The following is a 24,462-nucleotide window of genomic DNA, read 5'->3' on the forward strand; positions in this document are numbered from 1 at the left end:
GTTTTTGTAGACAGACTGCACCACACACACTTATATATATATATATATATATATATGATTATTATTATTACTATCATTAATACCTTCATCCACATGGCTTAGAATAGCCACTCTCAGACGGCCTATAGAACAAACAATTTTCTCCTTTTAAAGGATTAACTCAAACCATTTTGCACCTCTCAACATTTGCAAAGGAGTTTTTGTAGACAGACTGCACCACACACACTTATCAAAAAAAAAAAAAGATTTAAAGGAGGATTACATTTTCTTTCTTCATTCAATATTAAGATTTTCCTTCTTCCATCGATATGTCCTCTAAATGGGAATTTGGTTGTTTTTGTTATGGCCTGGTCCATAGACATTAAGCAGTGTACACCCTCATTGGTTTGTATAGGAATTCTATGTGAATCCACCGCACTCACTGCTGACACCACATCCCAGTCTCAACGCACTGTTAAAAGTTGTTTGCAGATTTTCTTAAAGCATTTTCAATTGCCATTTGTTTTGTGCTTCACTATCATTTATGTGTTTGCAGGAGGTTTTGTCTTCTCTACTTTCTTTAATTGCAGTGTATTCCATTCCAGTATTTTGCTTTTCACATGTATTGTGTGTTTATGTGTTAGTCTAATAATACTGTTTGCTTTTCTCAGTTTGTCTTTGCAGTACTTTTTCATTTGCAGTATATTAATGTTTGCACCCCAAAGCCACTGTACTAATAGTTATCCTGTTAGCATTTTTTTCTTACCTTAGTCGCAGATCTCAACGGCTCCAGCAATTTTCATGATTCTCTTCATTAAATCCTATATCTCAGTAGGTTTGCAGTTGGGGCTTACAGTTTCTATTTTTTGGCAGATGTAGACAGTGCTCTGTGGAATTTTAGAAGCTAAGACATTTATCTTTTCTGCACTGACCTTGGTTTTCATAATACAACTTGTCCTCTAACAACTTTAGTTTCTGTGATTAAATAACCTAGATCAGTGTTTCCCAACCTGTTTTGACTCGTGTACCCCTTGGGCATTTTGTCTTACCATCAGTACCCCCTCAGTCAAAAGTATTGATGATTGTCTGAAAGTGGAAAGTACAATAATTGATTATAAAATACTATTTTACTTAATCTTATAATTTGATCTTGTAGTTCTTAGGTGTTTTATTCTTTCCATATCAAATAAAAATCAACATAAATATGTTTCCTGGAAGTTAGTAAGGAAACAAAATAAATCAAAATAAAACCTGTATTTATAAAACTGGTGGTCCCGTATAATCCTATTTAAACTTGATGAATTGGGAACAAAATACAGACCAAAAATTATAGCCAGACTTAATTAGTTTGACTTTGTTTTCATCAAGACACCTAAGCTGCTTTAATGAGCTCGGATAGCTCAGTGTGAAAAAAAGCTGATCCCAGGCTTTTCTCTACATCCAGTCTGTTTCTCTGCTTGGTTTGGATGTGTGTCAAAGCTGGAGGTGAACACAAACATATAAGAAAACATACTTTTTGATTGATAAAAGCTTGTTTAATTTTTCCATTTGGTCCTCGCAAACTGGAACAGATCCCAGCCCTATTTTATTTTACTACCAAAGAAATAAAATATTTTCCTGGACCCATTGCAATGCACACGCGGACAACTAGGGGTATGCATACCCCAGGTTGGGAACTCACCTAGATCATAACTATATTTACCAAATATATGTCCTCTAAATGCACATATTTCCACTACATTTTATTAATAGTTATTAGACTAAAAGGGCCTGAATACACCTGCATGCAACACTTTTCAGAGTTTTATTTAATTATAACTATACTATAACTCTATATTTTTGTACAGAGAAATAAGTGAATGGCTTTTCTAAACTTGAAGACTCCTTAAAATAAAAACAAAATAAAATGTTAAATGCCTGTTGTAGATTAAGTGAAATATTCCTATTCAAGGACCTGATCTAGTTTACCAAAGATAAAGTGTTTACTCAGTGCCTTTAGTTAAACCCACATGCTCAGACAGCCAATTCTCTGACGGAGAAATAGCTGAGTAACAAAAAAGACTTTTGAGATTAAAATAGTCTTATAAAGTTGAAAAGTTAATATTTAATAATGAAATTTATGCACACTAACAAGACTTAATTTCATATGGATACAAACAAATACAAGACAAATTGGATTTAAAATCACAGCAAATTATGACCAAGTTTTCTTCTTTGATCTGATATTTAAATTAGTCCTTGCAGAGGGTTCTCTGGCAAAAAGAGTTAACCTGGCGACCGACCGGAATTATAATCTTCTAGCTCCAGTTAAATAGGATACAGTAATATCTAAAGAATAAAAAGTAGGAAAAGAAAGAGGAGACAAATAATAATTAGTATGGTATACAATAATAGGTGAGAATTGACCAAAGGGCAGGGTCTGTGTCAGACAGGAAGAGAAGGACAAACAAGGTAGAAAGTAGAGACAGTGGGAGGAGGTATAATAGATGGTCAGAAATGCCAGCTGAGAAAGGTGAAGGACCACAGTGAGGGTTGACGTCTTTCTCATGGCTGCCATCATATCTTGGCTGCTTTGTCATTGAGACCAATTACATGCTTTCATTTCATCACTCAGCTCACAAGTGTTACATCATTTCACTGCATACGACAGCTGCACACCACTTCACATTTCATGGCAACATCTTTCTTCCTGTATAATGTGGATGGAAACAGAGCTGCCAACAGAGATCCCACCTGCAAACTTATCACTTGCCTCTCAGATTTGATCTACCCTCTCAATTTTCCACTGAGTGCCACAGACCCCTGGTGGTTATTGTGTAACAAATAAGTACTCTAAAAAGTGGAAAAAGCGCTAAACTGTGAAACTTTGGCGAAATTTTTGGCTGTGATATCTAAATATACTTGGAATAAGTACCACATGAATTGCTGAGTTGTTATGATTCTCTCAGTTTTTGTTGTTTTCTTTTTTTTTGACGTAATTAGTTTTGTTCCAATTGTTAGAAACAGGGGAAGCTTTTGAACTGACCATAATTAATTCATGATATTTTATAAATTATATATGCTTTTTAATGTATGTAAGTAGACGTCGATTTAACAGTAGCCTGTAAAACCACGATAGAAGCTAAACTTTTTTCTTAAATGTATTTTTTCATTTTTAATTGATTGATTGATAGACCTAATTGATATCATGGTGGAAAAATTTACTCGTTTTTTTTTTGTAGGATTATTATATATTGTTATTGCACAGGGTATTTACATGGATATTTACATAGATGGATATTTATATTTATATGTATATTTATTGCACTGGGTGTCAGATGTAGAGAAGCAGGTTATTGCACAGGGTATAGAATGGTAATTGCACATTATACATTCCACAAGTTATTGCCGTTGTAGAGTCTGGTTGCAGCAGGGATGAATAGCAACTTTTTTGCTTTTGAATTCAAATACATTCTGAATGTTTTTATTCTGTAATTGAAGAGATATCTATGAAAAATAAAACAGGATTGAAATTAAAGTGCCTAAAAAACAAACCTTAGACTGATTACTGTTAAATATGATACTGCTCATTGTTGGTTGCTGTCCCTTCAGGGTACTGGCATGTCTTCAGGTCTTCTCATTACTTGTGCTCTTCTCAAACTGGACTCACACTGACAAATCCAGCATGCATGTGACTGACTGACTTGGATGCGAATTGCCTTTGTGGGATCCTGCACTGGTAGGAGTGTGTTGTGCTGACTGATGAGGTAACACCCAGAGCATGAATAATGCAGAAGCCTTCAGGAGTGAGAAAACATGCACAGGAGAAGGATAGAGAAAACGAAGGGATGCATGGATAATTTGGTGAAAGGAGAACACAGGGAGAGTGAAATCCACTTTGGGGATTTAACACGGGGTTCAGGGAATGAAAGAATAAAACATACAAAGCAGCAAGCTCAACGTGTCTCTAGCCACTCCTTCTTCTCATTTATTCTTCATCATCTTCCCTCAGCTTTTATCCCCCTCTCCTTTCCCATCATTCCTGTCTCCCTCGCAGTGTAAAGAAACTGGCAAGCTTCCTGCAGTGCCTGTATGTTTCTGAAGCTTGTATGTGTTCCCGCCTTCTGTTTAGAAACAAATTCAGGCCAACTGCCTGCTACTAGACACCTACACACTTTCACTGTCACTTCCGCTGGTTAAATCCCTCAAATTATCCCAATGTTTGTACTGTTCTTGGCTTTTCATAGCTCCTTTCAGTCCTGAATACAAACAGAAATGTGATTGGTTTGATGTGTCCGTTGCTTTAAAGTTTCCTTTATAAACTTAGTTTAGGCTTTGACATGACCAGAGTTTCTTTTGTTCGGACTTGTGGCCAACTTTCATAACACCCGGGGTCCGTTTCATGAAGCAGTTTTACAGAAACTTCTCTTCTCTAAACCTGAAAAAAAGAAAACTCTGACATTTCTGGTTCACAAAGAGGGTTTCCTCAACCCCTGCTTAAGTCACCATAGTAACATTCTCCCCAGAGCTAACCTGGGCGGGAGCAGGTTTCCTTTAGAAATCTCTGAGTGTCCTCTGTCTCATTTCAGCCAATCACACTGTTTTATTTTTCTGACATAGTCAAATTTTTGTCATAGTGTTATGCATAAAATATATATATATATATCATTCCCTAGGTCCGTTAAAAACAAACATTGCATGTCCGTTTGACGAGAATCTTATTAAAGAATGATCAGCACTTTTTCACAGAGAATTAAATATTTATAGGAAGAGGATTCCACAACTCATTTTGCAGGACATGAGATTACTTGTGTTTGGTTTGTTTAATATGAGCAAGATGCAGATAAATTTATTTTTATTTAGTTATATTGACAGTACATGAAGAACTACTGAAATTATTTTCAGATTACACATAAAGATTCATTAATTCTGCAGGGGAAAAGACATTACGTTAGGGTTATGATTATGATTAACGATGATAACAACCTACAGTACTGAGCCTAATTGCACAATCTGAAGCCATTCTATGGACTGATAGCCGCTTATAACGGCCATTTGTCTGCAAACAGACACTTTAGTGTGTAAAAGAAGTTTGAATCAACATGAGGAGGGATGCATGTGATGATCCACAGGTTCTTTATATTAGAACAACATTTTTATTTTTCATCCTCACCTGCTGCCAGAATATTTCACATAAATATAAACATTGATCTACTAGCATTCAAGAAAGAATTCCGTTATATTTGTAACAATAACTATGGCAAGCTATTTTGATATGTACTAGTTTTACTGAATATGTATTCCTGATATCTGAAAAAAAAAACATTTTTTGCACAGAAACATTTCAAACCTCCACATCTAGAATTAACATTCTGGATGTCCATAAATTAATTTCAGATCCCCATATTCCTATTACTGGTCAGGATTTGTATTATTTTAACTATGAAAAAATGTTTTTCAGATATCATAGTTTCAGTCAAACTGATAAATATCAGAACAACCAATTAAAATGTGTATACATTTCTAAATATATAAAACTTAATTCCTACTGGTCTAATTTTGTTTTATTTTAAATTTCTAAAATTCAGTTTCTGCTACAAAATGTAATATAGAAAATATATTATTACACTTAGGTCTAGGAGTGTGATTTTCATCAGGAAGAATCTTATTTTAGTGCCCTACAAATAGAACAACAGAGGTGAATGCTTTTAATAAATGTAAAACTGGCTGCCATAGCCCACTTTATATAAACTTAGGCATTAACTGTAGCAACAATCTTCTCCTTCGCCATCTTTATCTCTTTTGTCGCTGTAGCATTGTTTCTCTGTCTTTAAAACACATTCCCCTTTTTTATTTCAATTTTTGTAATGCATTTCGGCATTAAAATCTCCACTTCCAGTGGGGTGAAATCGGCACTTCCTATTGCCTGTTTTCAAGGTGACTGGTGGAATCGGTGCTCCACTGATAATAGCTTTTCATACTTGTTGCACATACTGTATGTTTAAATCTTGAGTGGACCTAGTTAAAATTGATTTAACTAATTGATAGCAGCCATTGTGAAACTGTAAACTCAGAGTTCCAGACTTTTGGCTAGATCAATTCAGAGTTGCAGTGTGAATCTGAATTTCTTACACCTGCTTCATGAAATGGACCCCAGGGATCAAAAACTGTTTTTAAGTTTTCCAAATTTTAATTAAAGGGATAGTTCAAGTTTTCGGATATGCATATGTGTGAAATGTTCACTGTCTGTAGCTGAGCTTTACCAGTGTCCCTACGGTCACTGAGCCTCCTATTATGAGAGACAACTGGTAACATACCTGAGAAAAGGTTAGGCTACAGTATAGGGATACGGTTTTTAAGCTTGAAAAAATATGCATGTGTTTTGTTAGGCTATTTTAACTATTTTAAAACATCCAGGCGCTATGTCAGACCTTAATACTTAGAACTATTTCTTGGCCGCTATCATTCCGCCGCGTAGGTGAGGCAGACAGTTCCTGCGAACAGAACTAAACAGAACCGGGACAAGGAGGGTCTGGAACTTTACTCCCTCTGGAGCAAAGGTACCACAGCGAGAGAGGGATGCACAGGTGGATGCTGTTGAAAGCTTCAGCTTTTCACTACATTTGTCTAATTCTTCTGACTTGTAGTTATTGTCCAAAAGGCTGTAGTCCTAATTTGACAAGCCTCATTTATTTGGGTTTCCCTCAGATAATAAATTACATGTAAGTCGCTGTCTAGATCCACCGCAGCCTTCCATAACTTCTTTCCTGCTCTGGATAGTGTTCATAATGTTTACCCTGCGAAAGGTGAATAGATAGGAGCTTGGAACTGTAGGTAGTAACCACTATGTAATGTATTCCGATTGAGCCTGGGCCTCAAAAGATTTTAATTTGAAATCACTGCTGTAGACATTATTTTGGTGGTTTTTGTTTGGCTTAGTATGCACCAGATGGTCGACTCTACTTTGAGAAAGTTAGCTTGTTGTTTCTGCTGTTTTTATTGATAAACATAAGTTTTTTTTCTCCCCCCGTTGAGTTGTTTCAATCATTGAAAGCTGCCATTCAGTTGACTTTGATTTCGAAACTGTTTTTCCCCTTTTTCTTCTTTCATGTGGATACAATGGCTAAAACTGGGGATCGTATGGCTTTATATCCATTTGTTCATCTCCTTGAGCCATACTAACCTTTAAATGTTTAGGGATGAGCTGGATGTAGATGTGCTAAATTCTGGGGAAAGATCCACACTTGCACCCAAACATAAAAAAATAAATACATGGAGCTTTTAGATGCTGAATATGAATGTTTTTATCATACTAATGTAGACAGTTGAACTTCCCTAAGGACATTTTCTCAGTGGAAACAAATCTCCAACAAGCTCAACTTGACACACTCTCAACATCACATCTTTGTACAGTGTTTGAACTCTGTGTTTTCCGTTTGTGCTGCTCCTTAGATGTGGTTAAGATGCTACAATGACACATTAAGATTCTGATTGGAAAAAATGAAAGTAGTTGAATGTTTGAATTTGCCTCAAAGCAATGAGGCTGACAGTTTCTTATTGAGTAATGAGAGAAATTTAAAAGGAATCTGTTTCCCTGTTTAAGTGTGCTGCACAGATTTATGTTGCATATGTCTAAAAATCTGTTGCCTAGAGACATATTGACTGTTGTTGCTAGGATACCATTTAATTAGTATATGTGTGAAGCTATGGGGTTGTTGTGATTTCAAAGATAGAGGAGGGGTTGAGAAGAGGAAGATTCCCACAACATCTATCCCCTGCTATCCTGGCAGATAGAGAGTGAGAAAGAACATCTGCAATGAGACAACGATGGCTCAGGAGCAAGAATAGAGAGTTAAAAACTGACTAGAAGAAAAATGCCGCATTTTAAAGTCATCTTTAATGCTCCCAGCAGTCACCTTTTATTTGCTTCCATGGCAACAAAGAACAATCTCATTAGATAGGATTAAGATATTTCAAAAATATTTAAATAAGACATTTTTAGGGTTGCTCACCATCATGTCTTTTTACACTCCAAAGTAGTTTTAAGCTAAATAAATAGTTGAAATAAGCTGTTCTAAGGCTTGAAGATTTTTTACAAACTTGGGATTCCTCTCCTCGTACCTCTTGGGATTGTCTCTGTGATAGCAATACAGATACATAAATACAAAAACAGATAAAAATATATTCCTTTTGTGTGTGTTATGACCCACTTTGACAAGTTGGACGCCTTAACTGCGGACAAAGTCTACTGCAACAATGTAACAAAGCAGTCGTTTTCAAGTAAAGAATAGGGCAACAGATTTAATGGCGGAGATATTCTACTGGATGCACATACATCATGTTTGTTGGTCCTATGAAAAACAGATAAGGAAGATGATGTCAAGCCTTTCTGGAAAATGTTGCTCATCAAGCTACAGCAACTGAAAGCTTTATATTATGCAACAACAAACAAGAAATTATGCCCTGTCTATTGATGTTAGGGTATACCTATATGAGACTTTGCATCATGTCATGATAATGATTCAAATTAGTCATCAAGGTCTACTTTTCCTTTTTAGAGAGATAACTTTAAGGAGTTAGGAGAAAACTTGTCAAGTAGTTAAGTATAAATTGCTCTTCTTAAAGGTATAGTGGACGAAGTTCTTTTTTTTGGATCATCAAAATAAGTGATTCTCCTAATTGTCAATCATTCTGGTGATATGTTTACATCAGGCCGTCCTACACACTTTTCCCCATTTTCACTTACCGGTGGTAAGTCTGACATAGTGGAAAAATAGCTAATCTTCTTTTGGAAAGTAAGCTTGTATGAGCGATGCAAACAGCAATTTTGAAACAGAGCGTTGACGAGGAGAAATGGGCTCCCGCATGCCCCTGCATAAGCTTAATAGGTGTACCCTCTCGGGAGCGGGCTCAGTGTTATGCATGTGCATTTTTTTTTTTTTTTAAGTGATAACGATGGGTCTTTTAAATATTTTTTTAAAATCCTCCACTATTCCATTACTCATTTTTGGTTTCTGTAGTTGTGTATTTGAGGACCTTTTACTTTAGTTAACTATATTGTCCTATACACGTTTCTATACTTTGTATTCCTTATGCCCTCAACGTTTCCTGGTTACTTCTTTACATATTTATGACGTGACCTAACAGCTAGAACAAAGCGAAGAATAAGAAATAAACAGTGCAAAGGGAATCTCTCTGGTTTGAGCCCTTTCAGTTTTTAGAACACACTGATAGCAACATGGATCGAAACAGGTAGCTGGAGACAAGCGCAAGACATTTTGCATTCATTACCAATCCATTGCCCTTTCATCAAATTTTTTTAATCTACATGTTGAATATGTTTCAAATTCTATTTCCATCCTATTTTCAGTTTTATATTTTGGATACCAAATCTCTAAAATTGTCCAGCTGGTCATGTAGGACTTATTTTCCATTCAGTCTGTATTATCCTGTCCGAAATGCTTTATTCAGAATAAAACTAGACAAAGGCCCTACTGTATCCACATGGAAACAAGATTAGGTGACACCCTGCAGATATTTTGTTGTTCAAGCTGTGCATTCAAATGGAGCTAGCATTTTGGAGAGCATATTGTAAATGATCATTTTTGAAACTGGGTTTCATGTTTTACCGTGTGAACACACAAGCTGCACCACTGTAACTAGCATGCACCTCTTGAAAACCTTGCACGATGGGCTGTCACACCTAGACGATTTAACCAGCATATTGTCCCAGAATCTTCTAAAATGCTGGCACTCACTTACCTCACTGGCGGCTAATTGGGCTACAGCCCCAGAGGTGTCATCAAGAGCCCCGAATCTCGCTTCTGAGCTGATCTGAGTAAAATCTGCAGTACTGGAATTCACCACATGCTAAACAGACTGATGTCCCAGGTATGTGAAGCTCTGACTGACTTCCAGATGCCTCTATGCCTTCAAATGCCTCTATGCACCCTGAAACCCAGGCTGCCATTAAACTTTCGCATACTGTCAATGTCACTGTAAAGCACCCGGATCATGGCAATAAATTTAGTGCTGAACCCAAAGTTATTTCAGAGGAACTTGTCTTCAGCACCATCAAATGCCTTTTCCTGGTCCAACGAAAGGAGACCAGTCTTGATGCCCAATGAGTTGGAATCCTCCAAAAGGTCCCAAATCAGGTAGATATTGTCTTCCATAGACCCTACAGGCACACAGTAGGTCTGATCCTGATGGATGACCTCCTCCATAGCCCTTTTCAGACCTTTTGCCGAAGCTTTGAACTGAAGTTTGCAATATGTGTACAAAAGGGACATTGTGTTTTGTAAATTTCCTTTTTTTGGCATCCATCAGGACAGTGGCAGGGAATCTGAAACAAAGCTTTTAAAAACCTCTACAAGGTCAGGTGCCGGAGTGCTCCAGAAGGCTCTCTAAAATTTAACACTGTGACCATCGCTATCTGGAGCCCTCCGTCCCTGTATTTTCTGCAGAGCGGCATGTGACTCCAACGGTCGACCCAGCTCAAAATCTGAAAAAAAGGAATCGTCATTCATAACCAGACTATAAATCTGAGTTATCTTTGATTCTGGAGATCAGAGCAGATTAGGTTTGTACTTTTATGGTAGTTCACTAGGTACTTCTACAAAGTCTGGCTGAAACACTTGTTCTCCCATCAGTCTTAATACTGTAAGTCTTGTTAAAGCAACTAGGTGTTCTTTGTTATTCAGCCTTCTTCAGGCACTGGCACAAATGACATCAGCTACCCTGTGCAGCCCCCTCCTGTCAAAATAAACCCACTTCTGCATATATTTAAAAAATCTGTAAAACAGTTATTGAAGTTTTAGGTCAGAAAATTGGATGGATGTTTTGAGGAAACCTTTCACTAATTATATTCCAGCTAAATCGATATAGTGAAATTAAATTTATTTTGATCTTTAAACCTAAGATTGAAGAGTGTTTCTATTAATGTTTGGATATAATAATAATGTACTGTTTTTTTTATCAATAGAGATCTCTTTCTTTATTAAATTCACAAGATTTATGCTGTTATTTGGATTAACTAGATCTCAGCATCCTTACAAGCCTGAACAGTTCTCTGCTCTTGCCAAAGGGCAGTCACCCCATAGGTATCTGTACATTTGTGATCTATTTTTTTGAAAAATTTGAATCTAAAAATGTTCCATTCATCCCTAGACGAAGGGTGATGAATGTCATGAAAATGCTTTTTGTGGCGCTTTGATGAGATTTATTTCTTTCAAAACTGATTGAGCTCATTTCTTCTGACATCAAGGTTATTAGAACAACTTTAATAAACACCGTAAGAATTATTTTCTAGAACATGATCAGACTGCATCACCTTACTGTGTCTAAAAACAGAAAGCATATTTAAAACCTCATACTTGAAGGTCCTTTGTTGTGTTGGTAGAATGCACTACATTCTATGTAAATGGATTTAGGCAAACTGAACAGGGCTGATAACTCGTTTTGCTAAGAACTTTGTTATGAATAAAGTAAATGAATGCATTTTGTAAATTGAGACTTCTGTGGACTTAATTAATACTGTGTTTTCAGGTAGACCATAAGCAGTCTCTGTTGAAAATCTTGGCCGTTTCTCAATATGTGTACTTGTGTGTGTACTCTCATGTGCTCGTGTACTTGTGAAACTTAATCAGCCTCAGCCCTAGTACTTTTCCAGCTCACAAGAACAGTAGACCGAGAACGGACAAAGTCCATGGATTTTGTTCTCCCCCCTCCCTATTTACCGAGTATGCATGAGCAAACTTGTCCTTTCTTGAGATTGACAGATCTCCCAGGATGCTCCGCGGCAGCAGCAGCTTTCAATGGAGCGCTCACAGAGCTCAGGGTATTAAGTTAAAAGTTCTCTTTTCTGTTACTGTTGTTCAATAAATGTATGTTTTAAGATCATTTGAGGCGAGAATATTATACTTTAAAGCATCACTATATGGCCTATTTACTGATTTAATGCGTAATTTAAAAAAAATAATTCCGAACCAGTGGACCGCCGAGGGTAACGGCATCCAGGTCTAAGCCTAGCCCGTCTATAGCAGCCATCTCTCAGCTTAGCTGTGTGAAGTACCGCTGACTCTGATGGCAATTTTTTTGTTTTATTTGGCAAAATGTTCACCTTCGTTTATATATGTTCGAGCTCAGCCTGTTTTTCAGTGTAGTCCTGTATCTCAGAATGTGACTAGCTGGATGTGCTCTCTTCATCCTCTGACATGGGAGCTGGCTCGAAGCTTGTTTGCCTGGCTGTGTGATTCCTGGACGGGGCCGTCTGTGGAGCTGGTTGACAAGTTCCTTTGTATCTCTGCTTCTTCTTGTACAGTATGTCTGCTTCTGTCTCCTTGAACCCCAGTCGGCCACGGCAGACCCTGGTACTGAAACTGAAATCTCGAATACAATGCAAATTATAGTTGACAATAAAGAAATTGATTGATTAATTGATTGATTAATTGATTCTGCTGAAGGTTTCTTCTTGTTAAAAGGGAGTTTTTCCTCTCCCCTGTTGATACAAGCATTCTTAGTGTGTGGGATTGCCTGGGAGTCGATGCAATCAACTGGTTTTCCTTAGATAAGAAATTTTGAATCAATTTGATCTGGTTGAATTGTTAAATACCTTGAGATGACACGTTGTGAATTGCTGCTATATAAATAAACTGAATTTAATTGAATTGAATATTAAACTTTTAGAAGGCTCAAGATAGACAGCATCCATTTGAGAATCCATTACATGTTCTATAAGACATGACATTCTGAACATTGTTAAACATAATGTGTATACTGTAGTTTGTGTATACTGTAGTTTACATGTACAGGCTATGTTGGTCCAAATAAACTCAGTCCCTTATAGTTGTCATAACAGTCTGTTTCCTCTGTTTGTTCTAGTATCTCACTTTGGAAGGGGTACACTTGCTATTTAAATTAATTGCACTAGTGATTGCGAAGGCTGATTCAGAAGTCCCCATTCCTGTCTCTCTATAGAGCTTTTTCTGTGCCCATCTGGGACAATAAAGATGAAATGATTTCCCCAAACGAGACCGAACCTTCTGTAATCGCTGATTACAGCTTTTTGAAATCCCCTGTAATCAGCCTTCTCCATCTTGTTACAAAATACCTTGTGTTTGTGTTTATGAATGTGTGGGGGCATAAAAAATTAGACTGGGCCTCTTACTAATACACATGCATGGATGGATAGTGATTTAGGAAGCTGTTGATAGCCTTAAAAACTGAAAATGTATCTACAAATTCTCTTATGTTGGCACAAGAATCCAGGCCTGAAATACCATACAAACGTTGAGCCTTCAAGAGGATTGGGTTGGATAGCTACAACAAGGTAAACAGTTTTTGAGAACTCTGTCCTCTGAAAACAGATTACCCGTGGAGATGGACAAAAACATTCATATTATTGATAATTTCCAAATTTTTTCCAAGCATCTGATGGAAATAGACTGTGATTTTACTGTCGGGTCAGTTGCCTGTTTGAATTATAGATAGCAGGTTTTCTATCTCTCCAGGTTTGTAGCCTGTGGGGGGCAGCAATTGGCAGAGAAATAACCAACAACAAAGAACTTTATTGATACCAAAAGAAAAATATATATATATTTATCTTTTTATAAAGCTTAAACCATTTTGGATCTGCATGTTTTTTTTATTATTATTATTGTGTATATTTAGAGTTGATTACAGTGTATGAAAGGAAAAATCTTTTTCAGGCTCAAAAACTCCAGCCTTGAATTTAGTACACCTGCAAGTGTTAAAAGTTGCTTCAAGACAGAAGGAACTCTTACTATTTACCTGATATTATTTCATCCTTTCAAAATTGACTAATGAACCCTGAAAGGTTGAGGTCAGGAACAGCAAAATTCCAGAAAGTCATGTTATGCACTAAAAAGGGTCCAAGCAGGTAATTATACTACTTACAGTTAATCCAACTCAGTTTTGTCTTTCATTGTCTAGACCTAATTTTTAATTATTTTATTCGTAGCCATTGGTGCTTGGTCTTTTTTTTAACAAACGAGCAGAAACAATCTGCTTTTCTGAAACCAAAATGTTAATATGTCCCTATCTTCAATGTATTAGTAAATGGTGCATAATCTTATTATTGGACATGTTAGTTTGAAATCCTGTGGTATTCATATGGAATTAACTCAACCCCCCTACCCCCAAAAAAAATGATGCATCGTCCGCTTGAATATATTCTGGTTTTTAGTTGCCATGTTTAGTGTTATGTGGTTTGGATGCTGCAGAACTCTGTTTACTATCTCAAGGTGATTTTGTATATTTGTCTGATGTGTCGGATGTGCGTGTCTCAATCCATTGACTGTTTATAATGAAAGTCAGTATGGCTTGTGTGTGATTTTGCCTCTCATGGGAGAGTTTGTCTTTGATTAGCGTTCATGAAAGAATGGCTGACTGAACAGGAACCTTAATTGTCTCCCTGAATCACTGCACAGTGACTTCTGACTGAAAGAAAGGCTTACATGACCGACTGACTCCATTCTCTGGAGAACATGTGTAGTCAATTATGGTCAGGTGTTAGGAGCTTTTCAGGTGGCATTCAGATTACATTTGTTTCCTAACTCAAATCTTTAAAAGTTTATTTAGATACAACGGAATATAATATTATCCATTATTAGAGTTAAGTTTATGTCTTTGATCCATTTGGTTAGTTTTTTCCTATTGACTGATGCTAAACAGCCTTAGAGTCGTACATCCCCACCTACTGTACATAAAAGTGTATCTCTAAGGTCTCCACCTACTATATTCTATGTTTAAGTTTGGATTGAATAAGAATAAGAATAATGCTTTATTCATAATAGTGATTTCAGCCCTAAAACCATATTTTCCTAGCATTCCTTATATATTCCTTTCCCTCAAACTCTCTCTTTCAGATGAATGTTTAAAACACTCCCATAACACTGCCATTCTGGAATTTTTGGTTTTGTGTAAGTTTGCATTTCTGGTTCTCAGTTATGCTTTATTATATGTTATTCTGTATTGTCAAGATTATATAATTTTTGAGTTCTTAATTTTACTCTTGTTATCTCTTTTTAACATCTTTGTTATTATGTATTCCGTGGTCTATTTTTAGCTAGATATTAATAATCTTATTCTTAGGTTAAGTGTTCCATGGCTTCAGTTATCTCCAGTCTTTTCTCTTATCCTCTAGTTTTCCCCTTGGTTATTCCTTATTTTGTAGTCATTAGTTTTATTCCCCTTTAGCCTTATTTAAGTTCTTTTCTATTTACAGTTAAACTCTGCTTTCCCTGGTTACTCTTTGTTTCACCCTAGTGCCCCTTTCCTTTCCCTTTATCTCTCTCTACCTGATTTTCTCCACACCTGCTCCCAATTAACTGATTACTCCTCTCCTATCCTGTCTCACATACAAACTCCTCTGTACTTCGTCAGTACGGGATTCTCTTCATTTCTTCTTGTATGTTTCTCCCGAGCTTCTCTAGTTTTTTGGAAAAGCTTGTGATTTCTGGATTTTTGTTTTTACCATCTACTTCACCATTAAAATGCTTAAAACATCTTTCCCTCCTCTACTCTGCATATGGGTCCTCAACAACATCCACAAACCCTAACAAATACATGATCCACATTTTCTTTTTTTTCCACAACCCTCACATTTATTATTATTCCATTTCCCTATTGTAAATAAATATAATTTAAATAGTAAACTACCCCCAGTCATGTCTTTATTAAATCCTTTCCTTCTGCTTCTTCCTCTTTTTTTTCTTTTGCCAACTGGTGGCAACCATAAAACAGGCCTATACCATAGGCAACTGGACTTACTTACTCCTGCCAGAATCCACAAACTCTGGGATAGGTGTTAAAACATGTCCAGGTAATCAAGTGAAACTCCAGTTGGCTCTGACTGAAGTCCTCTTTCTCCATTTTTCTTTCTTTTCCTTCGATTTGATTACCTTTAAACAAATGGAATTTCTTTATGTATTTCCTTCCCTTTAAAATCACATCAACATATGACTTAAAAAGGGTTATTAAAGCTCACACCAAAGGTTGCACTGAAAACACTTTAACACATCATTAAATGAATGACTTCTTATCAGGCCTCTTTGGAGCTGAAAGACTGCTGATGAGGAAATTTAGCCTTTTGGATGCATCTGAAATTTGGAGGATAGTATGATAGTATGTTTAGAGGACTGCTGAACCTGTCTGCTCTGTCCCCTGCTTTGCTGTGTCTTGTCTGTTCTGAGCCCTCTCTTGATATCACACAAAATCAAACACTGGATCTAGTCAGCTGGTCTCTCAATGCAATTGATAAAATTTTCACAATTGGAAGACAGGGATAAGGGGACCCGTCCTGTCCTGCCGGGACATATCTCGTGGTATACCTCATGGACTCCTGGAAGGCTTGAAGGATGGTGTGTTTCACAACGCTGTCAGTGGAGGATGTTGAAGATGCATGGATTTTTGGTTTTATGATATTCAGATTTCTCCTGTTTGGATTTGGATAACTGTTGATAAACTTCCATCTCATCAAGGACAATGGTCTGTGGCCAGCGTTCATGGGCATATTAAAAGCACTCATAATATACACACAACTAATGTCTCAAATGTCAGATTGATTTCATGTGGCTCCACCTCCAATGTGACCCTCTGCTGAAATGTCTGTCTTGTTTTACATGTGCTTTTCTTGTGCTGAGGTTTTTTTAATATCTCAAACTGTATCCTGTCAGGGATGTGTGAAATAGGCTTTTTTTCCCTCACTTCCTCCCCAATGTGGCTCGTAGCTTTCCACAGAGATAAAAGGCAGCGCTATAGGTATTACATTATATTTACTGCTTCTTTTTCTTGGGCATTTTTGTTTTATCAAAGTCTGTGAATAACTGAATGTAGTATAAAGCATAAAAATATATATAAAGTATATAAAGTATAAAGAGTTGTTATGTAATCACCTGCTTTTGCTTTTTTATAGCAAATCTGCTCTTTTTGCTGAACAGATGCTTCTTCAGTAGCATTAATTATGTGAAACATCAATTTGGGAAGAAAGACTCAAGCATCAGTTTTCATCTATTGCCCCATCGGGACATTTTAGAGTATATATGGTGGCTACAGTTCTGTGTTCTAGTTTAGTGTAGGACTATGGTTTGTAAGGCCTCCATCACTTCACTTTCCTGCTGTGCCTGGTCATGAGTTAACGCTGACTGTGCAGAAAGGAGGTTTTATTTTAGCAAGCAGCCATATCCGTAAATAATTAAAATGTTTCAGACATAAGGTCATTAGAGTTGAAGCAAGAACTTCAGTTTTATCTGAAATGTTCCACATGTCCCTGTCCTTATCAAAGCAGTTTTTTATATATCACTAATGGCTATGTCCAAGTTCTCCTTTTCGGTCGCAACATGACTTAAAAAAAATTCCTACACTGACAAATTTTTTTTGGAGTGAGTCGGTTTCCTATTAGAGCTGTGATTGATGCTGGCATTAAACAGCTTCTTTTTCTGTCAATATGGTGTTTTTTCAAATAAAGGAGATTAATGTTTCAGCCTGACAAAAATAAATGAAACTAAAAAGACTAATTTATCACAGGATGTTTTATACAACTGTTTTGGATGTAATCAAGCATTAAATTACCATTATTAGCATTTATTATTCCCATAGAGGGGCTTAGGACTGCGCCTCCTCTACCTTATAGTAAGTTTCTTATGGCTGATAATTTGTACTTTACTGTTAATAAGAGCCACTTCGGCCACGTCAAAAAAACCTTAAATTATACTTTCTATTTACCTTCTTTATACTTTTTATCTAATTTATTTCAGCCTACCTTCTTTTAAAAAAAAAGCATTTTAAAGCTGTACTTCGAGTGAAAACTGCATGGTTCAGTCACACCGATCTAATGTGGTGTTTAAAAACAAGATAGTTGACAGGATAAGAGATTTTTTGGGAGGGGTTGTTTGTTATGAGCAACATGATGTATAATTTCTTTTGCAATAGGTAGTTGAAGAACTAAAATTATGTTCAGATTACGCATAAATATATTAATAAATTCTGCAGGTAAAAAGGAATTACCTTAGGGTTAGGATTAGAATTCATTCGGTGATAACCTACTGAGCCCACTGGTGGGTAGAAGCCACAATCTGAAAGTCATTCTATGGGACTGATAACTGCTATAACGGCCATTTAATGGGATGATAACATCAGAAGCAGCTGTTTTCTGCCACTTTGCATCAATTCCTACATGATGTGGTATTTATATCAGCTTTGTAAACAGATTATTTTAATATATTATGTAATAATAATAAGATTGCTCACAGTTATTTTAGTGTTACAAGTTATTATCTAATATATAACAAATATATAATAAAACTGGAAATGGAAATGGAGTTTTATATCATTTATTAACAACATATCAACATTATATACAAATATTCATAACTTATAATTAAGTTAATCATGTTAATGCATTGCTGCAAAATTGTTTGTTTACAAGAAGAACATAGATTTGGTAAAAAGGGCATTAAAATTGGAGTCAAACAGGAAAGGAGCTTTGCTAATATGTAAACCTGAACATTTGGACCTTCACTATTGGAGAAATATCCAAAAAGTCCATTTAGAATTTTTTTTTCAAGCTGAAAAGCAGGGAGGGTAATCCTAAACAATGCTCCTACAAAAGTAACTGGAGAAAATGTTACATTTTCTCCTTGATATCCTTAAAAATCTACTCACTCTTTTGTGTCTTTTTCAGTTATTTACTTTTAGTAGCAAAATCTTAAATTATGGTTAAAATCTTTTGTTTTTGCTTTCTCAGGTATACGAAAGAGGGACCAATGTAGAACAATTTGTGACTCGCTTCCTACTGAAAGAATCCGCCAATCAGATCCAGTCACTCCTGAGCTCGGTGGAAAGTGCAGTGGATGCAATTGATGAACAGCACGGCCAGTCGGGGTGAGCCTGCATGGCTCTAAATATCTGTCCCATGTGTGTTTTTTTATCATGGTTGTGCAGACATGTCACACTGTAATGCGCAACACTCAGGTTGTCAGTGGCTGTAATAAACTGGATCGTGTCTCTGGCCCATTTCTGCTTTGCTTAAAACCTCTGTCCGTCCTCTCTCTGCATGGACCCCTTTTTATCTTCTTTTCTGTCTTTAATTCATCAGATCAATTAGTTTTATTATTCCTTATTCCAGGTGCTATTGCTATAAATGTTTTTTTTTTTTTTTTCTAACCCCCTCTGCCCCAATCTCCCTTTTTGTGTCTCTGTCTTTCAGTCACCAACCTGCCAAAGTGAGTCCACGGATGCCAGAAAAGCGCTATCAAAACACAGTCCCTGATTATCCCCCTAACAACAGAGTGAGTGCCAGAGAGGCCGTTAGGACCATCAACACAGCTTCAGGTAATAAACATCAACACCAACACCCTGATTTTCACCTTGGACAGCTGCTGTCATCTGATTGCATCACTTTGGATGGGCACTAATCAAACTCTTCACTGCCGCTCAGCACTTTTTATTCACTCACATTCATCAATATATGACTTACTCCTCATTTTAAAATGCTTTAGTCAGCTACCTTCGCACATCGGAAGGGGTTGGCTTTTATTGGAAAAGGCTGTGCAGGGAAACCCTCTACGAGATGAGCCTTTATATAATGAGTTAGAAATAGTGAAGAAAGGTGCCTTACTGGGGATGCATGGTGAGGTGGTTAAATTATCGTGTTATGTAGGTGTACAGCAGATTCCACATATTGTTCAACCCTGGTAAAGATAAAGCCTTATAAATTCTTACATCTCTTATTTCAGCAGCATTATTTGATGTTTTTTTTTTATTTTTTTATTTAATTTTCGATTTTTGTGCATTAAACTTAGAAAAACTAACAAATTTCTTCTTACTGGTGAGTTCCATATGGTAAAAAGTATATTGTCTTTTTATAACACCTTTTACCCTTAAAAAAAATCACTAAGTACTTCATGAACAAAATGCATATAAAAACAAAACATGAAAAAAAGATGAAAAAATTACTACTGTAGAATTCAAATGTAGGGTTTAAGGAAAAGCATGTTTTTCTAAATAGATTTTTTTTTAATCTAAGCATGTTTTTCTAAATAGATTTATCTATATATATATATATAGAAGATTTAATCTATATATATATATATATATCTTTAGCCTATCTGTCTATCTATGTATCTATGTAGTTTATTGGAAGAGGGCATAATTAATGGATTAGATAATAATAATGATAATAATGCAAATTGTGAAAATAAGAGGGCATCTTTAAATAGATTTTTGTATGAGAAAGCTAAAGGTGCTCTAAGAGACATAGATGCACCCACTCATTTCTTTTTTAAGTTGGAGAAAAAGTTCAGGCAACAGAACCAGATGATGCACCTCAGGAATTCAAGGTCCTGTGGCCCCTGACCCATCAGAGATAAGGAAGGTAGCCATACACCTCTACAGCAGCCTATTCAGTGCTGATGATTGCAACTCTGAATGTAAGGATGAGATAATGGAAGGACTCCCTCTGTTAGGAGAAGCATCTTCAGCCTCAGCGGAGTCCGTCATTAATTTGGAAGAACTGTCTGCAGCGGTGAACCAGCTCAGCTGTGGTCGGTCTCCGGGCATCGATGGACTTCCTGCAGAATTCTAAGACATTTTGGAATTTACATGGAAAAGATTTAATTGCAGTTTTTCATAGATGTTTGGAGTCTGGGATATTACCAATGAGCTGCAGTCAGGGCAGTCCTGACATTGATGCCAAAAAAAGGAGATTTGGATTTCCTAGAGAACCGGCGGCCTGTTTCATTACTGTGCACAGACTTTAAAATTCTGACAAAAGTTTTGGTGAATAGACTTAAAGAATGTATGGACACAACCATACACGCCACTCAGCCATACTGTATCCCTGAAAGGACAATAATGGATAATTTGTTTTTGCTTAGAGACATTATTAATTTATCTCAATTACAGGAACTTGATGTGGGTTTGTTTTCTCTAGATCAAGAAAAGGCCTTTGACACCTAAAGCATTTGGTTTTGGTGAAAATGTTGTTTCATTGTGATATATTCAACAGCTACAGTACTGTTAAATGTAGGAGGGGGGATTTAGCAGCCCAGTATATCTTCAGAGATGAATTAGGAAGGGATGTCCCCTATCTGGGATGCTATGCTTTTGCTATTGAGCCTCTCTTGCATAAGCTCAGGCAGAGTCTCATTGTTTGTGTTGTCTGCCAGGGTTAAACCTGGCAGACAACACAAACAACATATGTCAACATATGCTGATGACATTACAGTTTTTATACAGTGTCAAAATGATATTCAGATTATTGAACAGGAATTGAAATTCTACAAACAAGCTTCTTCTGCTAAGGTCAACTGGTCAAAATGTGAGGGACTTCTACTGGGACAGTGGAGCAATAAAGAGCAGCCAACTCTACCAGCTGGGCTGCAGTGGAGTACAGAAGGAATGGAGGTCTTAGGTGTGTTTCTGGGAAAGGAAAACTTTCAGCAAATTAGTGCCAGACTTTCTAGATCAGGCTTCTCAAACTGGTTCCAGGAAGAGCCGTGTGGCTGCAGGTTTTCTTTCCAACCAAGCAATAGCACACCAGACTCAATCATCTCATCAAGTAAGTCCAGTCTTAACATGATTACTTGATGAGATGAATAGAGTCTGGTGTGTTATTGCTTGGTTAGAAAGAACACCTGCAGCCACACGGCCCTTTCTGGAACCGGTTTGAGACCCCTGGGCTAGATGGAAATGGCTCCAGCCCCAGTTGTCCTACAGGGGGAGGACTTTGGTTACCAACAATCTGGCTGCGTCTATGCTCTGGCACTGTGCCACAGTTGTAGTTCCTCCAGACAAAGTTATTAAAGACATACAGAAGAGACTGGTGGATTTCTTCCGGGATGGATACCATTGCATTAAATAGGCAGTGCTGTTTTTACCAGTGTCAGAAGGGGGTCAGGGGCTAATTGACCTCAGGAGCCCCGTAACTGCTTTTCGGCTTCAGACGGCACAATGTTTTCTTTACTGAGCACAGAAACCCTGAACTGATGGTATGGATGCAACAGAGACTTCCAGTTTTTACCAGTCTAGTTCTGCATGACTGAAGAACAGCCATGCAGAACTAAGTCTCTGCGCCTCATGGACAAACTGGTGGAGGAGGTGATGAACAGACTTCCTGGTTCTTTCAGGAGAGCATTAGAAGCAGAGGACTACACAGATGGACTTCCTGCCTTGTCCATTTGAAGGAGCAAGAGGGAGCAGATGGACTTCTTTTATCCTTCAGAACACCTGAGCTGAGGAAGTTCTCTGAAGTATCAAAAAAGGGTTTGTATGCAGTGTCCATGAAGTTCCTGAACAGTGAAATGCTGGCCGGGGTGAGAGATTAGAGGTGGTTTGATGTGTTGGCGCCAGGTTCATCTCCCAGGGGCAGCTGGAGGTCTCTGTACAAACCACCCATAGTGAAACGCAATGCGGATCTCCAGTTGAGGGTGGTGCACTGGGCCGTGACAACAAACAGATATGTGGCACGTATTGATCACAGATCAGGGAGTCAGTGTGCCTTTTGTCAGGTTGAGGAAACGCTACAGCATCTCTGGATCGGATGTCCCAGACTAGCTCCTCTCTTCCCCTTGTTAAAAAAAGCGGGTGACTGGTTTAGGAAGCAGTTTTAATAACGAACTGTTTAATTTTTGATCCTAGATATTCATCAGCACTACGGAGGAATATTTGTCTGGTTAATTTTTGTTTGGTCAGGCAAAGATGAGCATTTGGCTCACCAAGAGAAATAAAATGAGGGAGGAAGGTTCTGAAGATGTTGAACTGATGTTCAGAGGTCTGGTGGCAGCACGTCTTAGGACAGAGTTTACTTATTGTAGGATGGTGTCATCTGACAGAAGTTGCTACATCTCTTTGTCCCTTTACTCTTTGATCCCTCACCAGCATGCCCCTGACACTGGTACACGTGATCACCTTGACACTTTGCACTCCTTTGAGCAAATTGATCGTTGGGGAAATGACACTTCAAAGGTCGTTGAAATATGGCAACACTTTATCGCTAAACAAGCTTGAGAGGAAACAGAAAAGAAAAAACATCCAGTTGATTGGTGGCTCACATGAGAGGCAACACCTGTCAAGGTCGATGAGTGACGGTCTTTTTTTCAAAGCGTCACGAAGGTGAAGAGTTTTATTGTTGATGTTTCAGATTTGGTATGTTGTTTTGTTGAGGGTTTTAGGAAAGTAAAAGGATTATACAGGTTGGGAAATTAATCAATGATCCATTTAAATACTATTCTTGTAAGGTGATACTTTCTTATATCAGTCCTCTTCTTGGGCAGACTTTTCACTTTGGTCACTGCAGATCGTTAAAACTGAATTTAGTTTTTCTTTTGAGAATGAAGGTAAATCGGTCTTTATTAATGTCTGACAGGGCAGAATAATTTACCTCTATACATCCAGAACTAATTCTTTTGAGGCATGAGTCATTAACCTGGTGGGATGTGAATCTCTAAATAATAAGCTTTATTTCTTTTTTTGGGGGCAAATTTGTGCAAAAATCTGTAGGAACTAGATCCTTTTCCTATGCTTTCCTTTTGATCCTTCTGTCAGATCATCAATAAACAATGACAGTGACAAATAAGAAAACTGACATTTTCATTTAAACCCTTTTTTAGGTAATGTTTGTAACTTTGCTTTATGAGCTGTTTTACATTTTTTGGTCCCCACAAGTACCTTTAATGCATGTGCCCAGGATATTAGCCTAACACATTCCTTAAAAGGTAACAAATAGCATCACTAATTGTCTTTCAACCATCTTCCACCCTCTCACATACAGTACATACTCTGGCCACATGCATTTAAATATACTTAACTGGCTGCATACTTACATAAACTGTTGCATACTTTCCAGGCTAGAATGAATATACTCTTTGCAAAGCCTCATAAATTTAAACCTTTGGGGTATTTTTTTGTGTGACCTAGACAACATCTAGTGATGTTATGAGATGAGGTAAGGCTTCAAGGCGTGTGTCGAGTAATGGAGGGGGTGTTTCCCCGAAGCGTGTGTCGAGGCGTGATTCATTTAGTGGCGGGGCCAAAATTGATGATGTCTGAAGCCTCTCCACCATGTTACCACGTAAATGCTTGAGGAAGAGGTTCCGCTTTTTTTTTTCTTTAATAAAAAAAAAAAGTGGTTCAGACCATGCGATAACTTAACCAGGCTTTGAAACAGTCTCACTACTCAGTCAAGGTGTTGGAGTTTGTAGGAGAGTTGCAGTCACTTGGATAGAGTTTGAAAATATTGTAAGAATAGATTGGTTGGAAAAACAACCAATTTAGTTGGTTAAAACCATTTTGGTTAGATTAAACAATGTAATGATCAAATTGTTAGCAAGCCACTGGTTACAGTTGTAACATTAGTCTTAAGTAGTATTGCTTTCCAGTCAGCAGTTACCATTGCTACTGGTTTCAGCTGTAAGACATTGACTCCAAATCTTGAGGTTCTTGGTACGATACCCACCTTAGACTTTTGAAAGTTGCAATGATACT

The 24,462-nt window shown here is 37.2% G+C and overlaps 1 protein-coding gene across 2 annotated transcripts in view; it reads left to right on the forward strand.

The window, feature by feature from the left end:
* necab2 (N-terminal EF-hand calcium binding protein 2) overlaps window positions 1-24,462 on the forward strand; it is a 154,126-nt gene that overhangs the window by 68,501 nt on the left and 61,163 nt on the right. For both annotated transcript variants that reach the window (XM_015371140.1, XM_015371141.1), the window contains exons 6-7: window positions 18,725-18,861; window positions 19,187-19,311. In XM_015371140.1, coding sequence (XP_015226626.1) covers window positions 18,725-18,861; window positions 19,187-19,311 — 262 coding nt within the window. The remainder of the gene's footprint in view (window positions 1-18,724; window positions 18,862-19,186; window positions 19,312-24,462) is intronic.

The sequence above is a fragment of the Cyprinodon variegatus genome, unplaced genomic scaffold (assembly GCF_000732505.1).
Source record: "Cyprinodon variegatus isolate N-32 unplaced genomic scaffold, C_variegatus-1.0 Scaffold54, whole genome shotgun sequence".
NCBI classification, from domain to species: domain Eukaryota; kingdom Metazoa; phylum Chordata; class Actinopteri; order Cyprinodontiformes; family Cyprinodontidae; genus Cyprinodon; species Cyprinodon variegatus.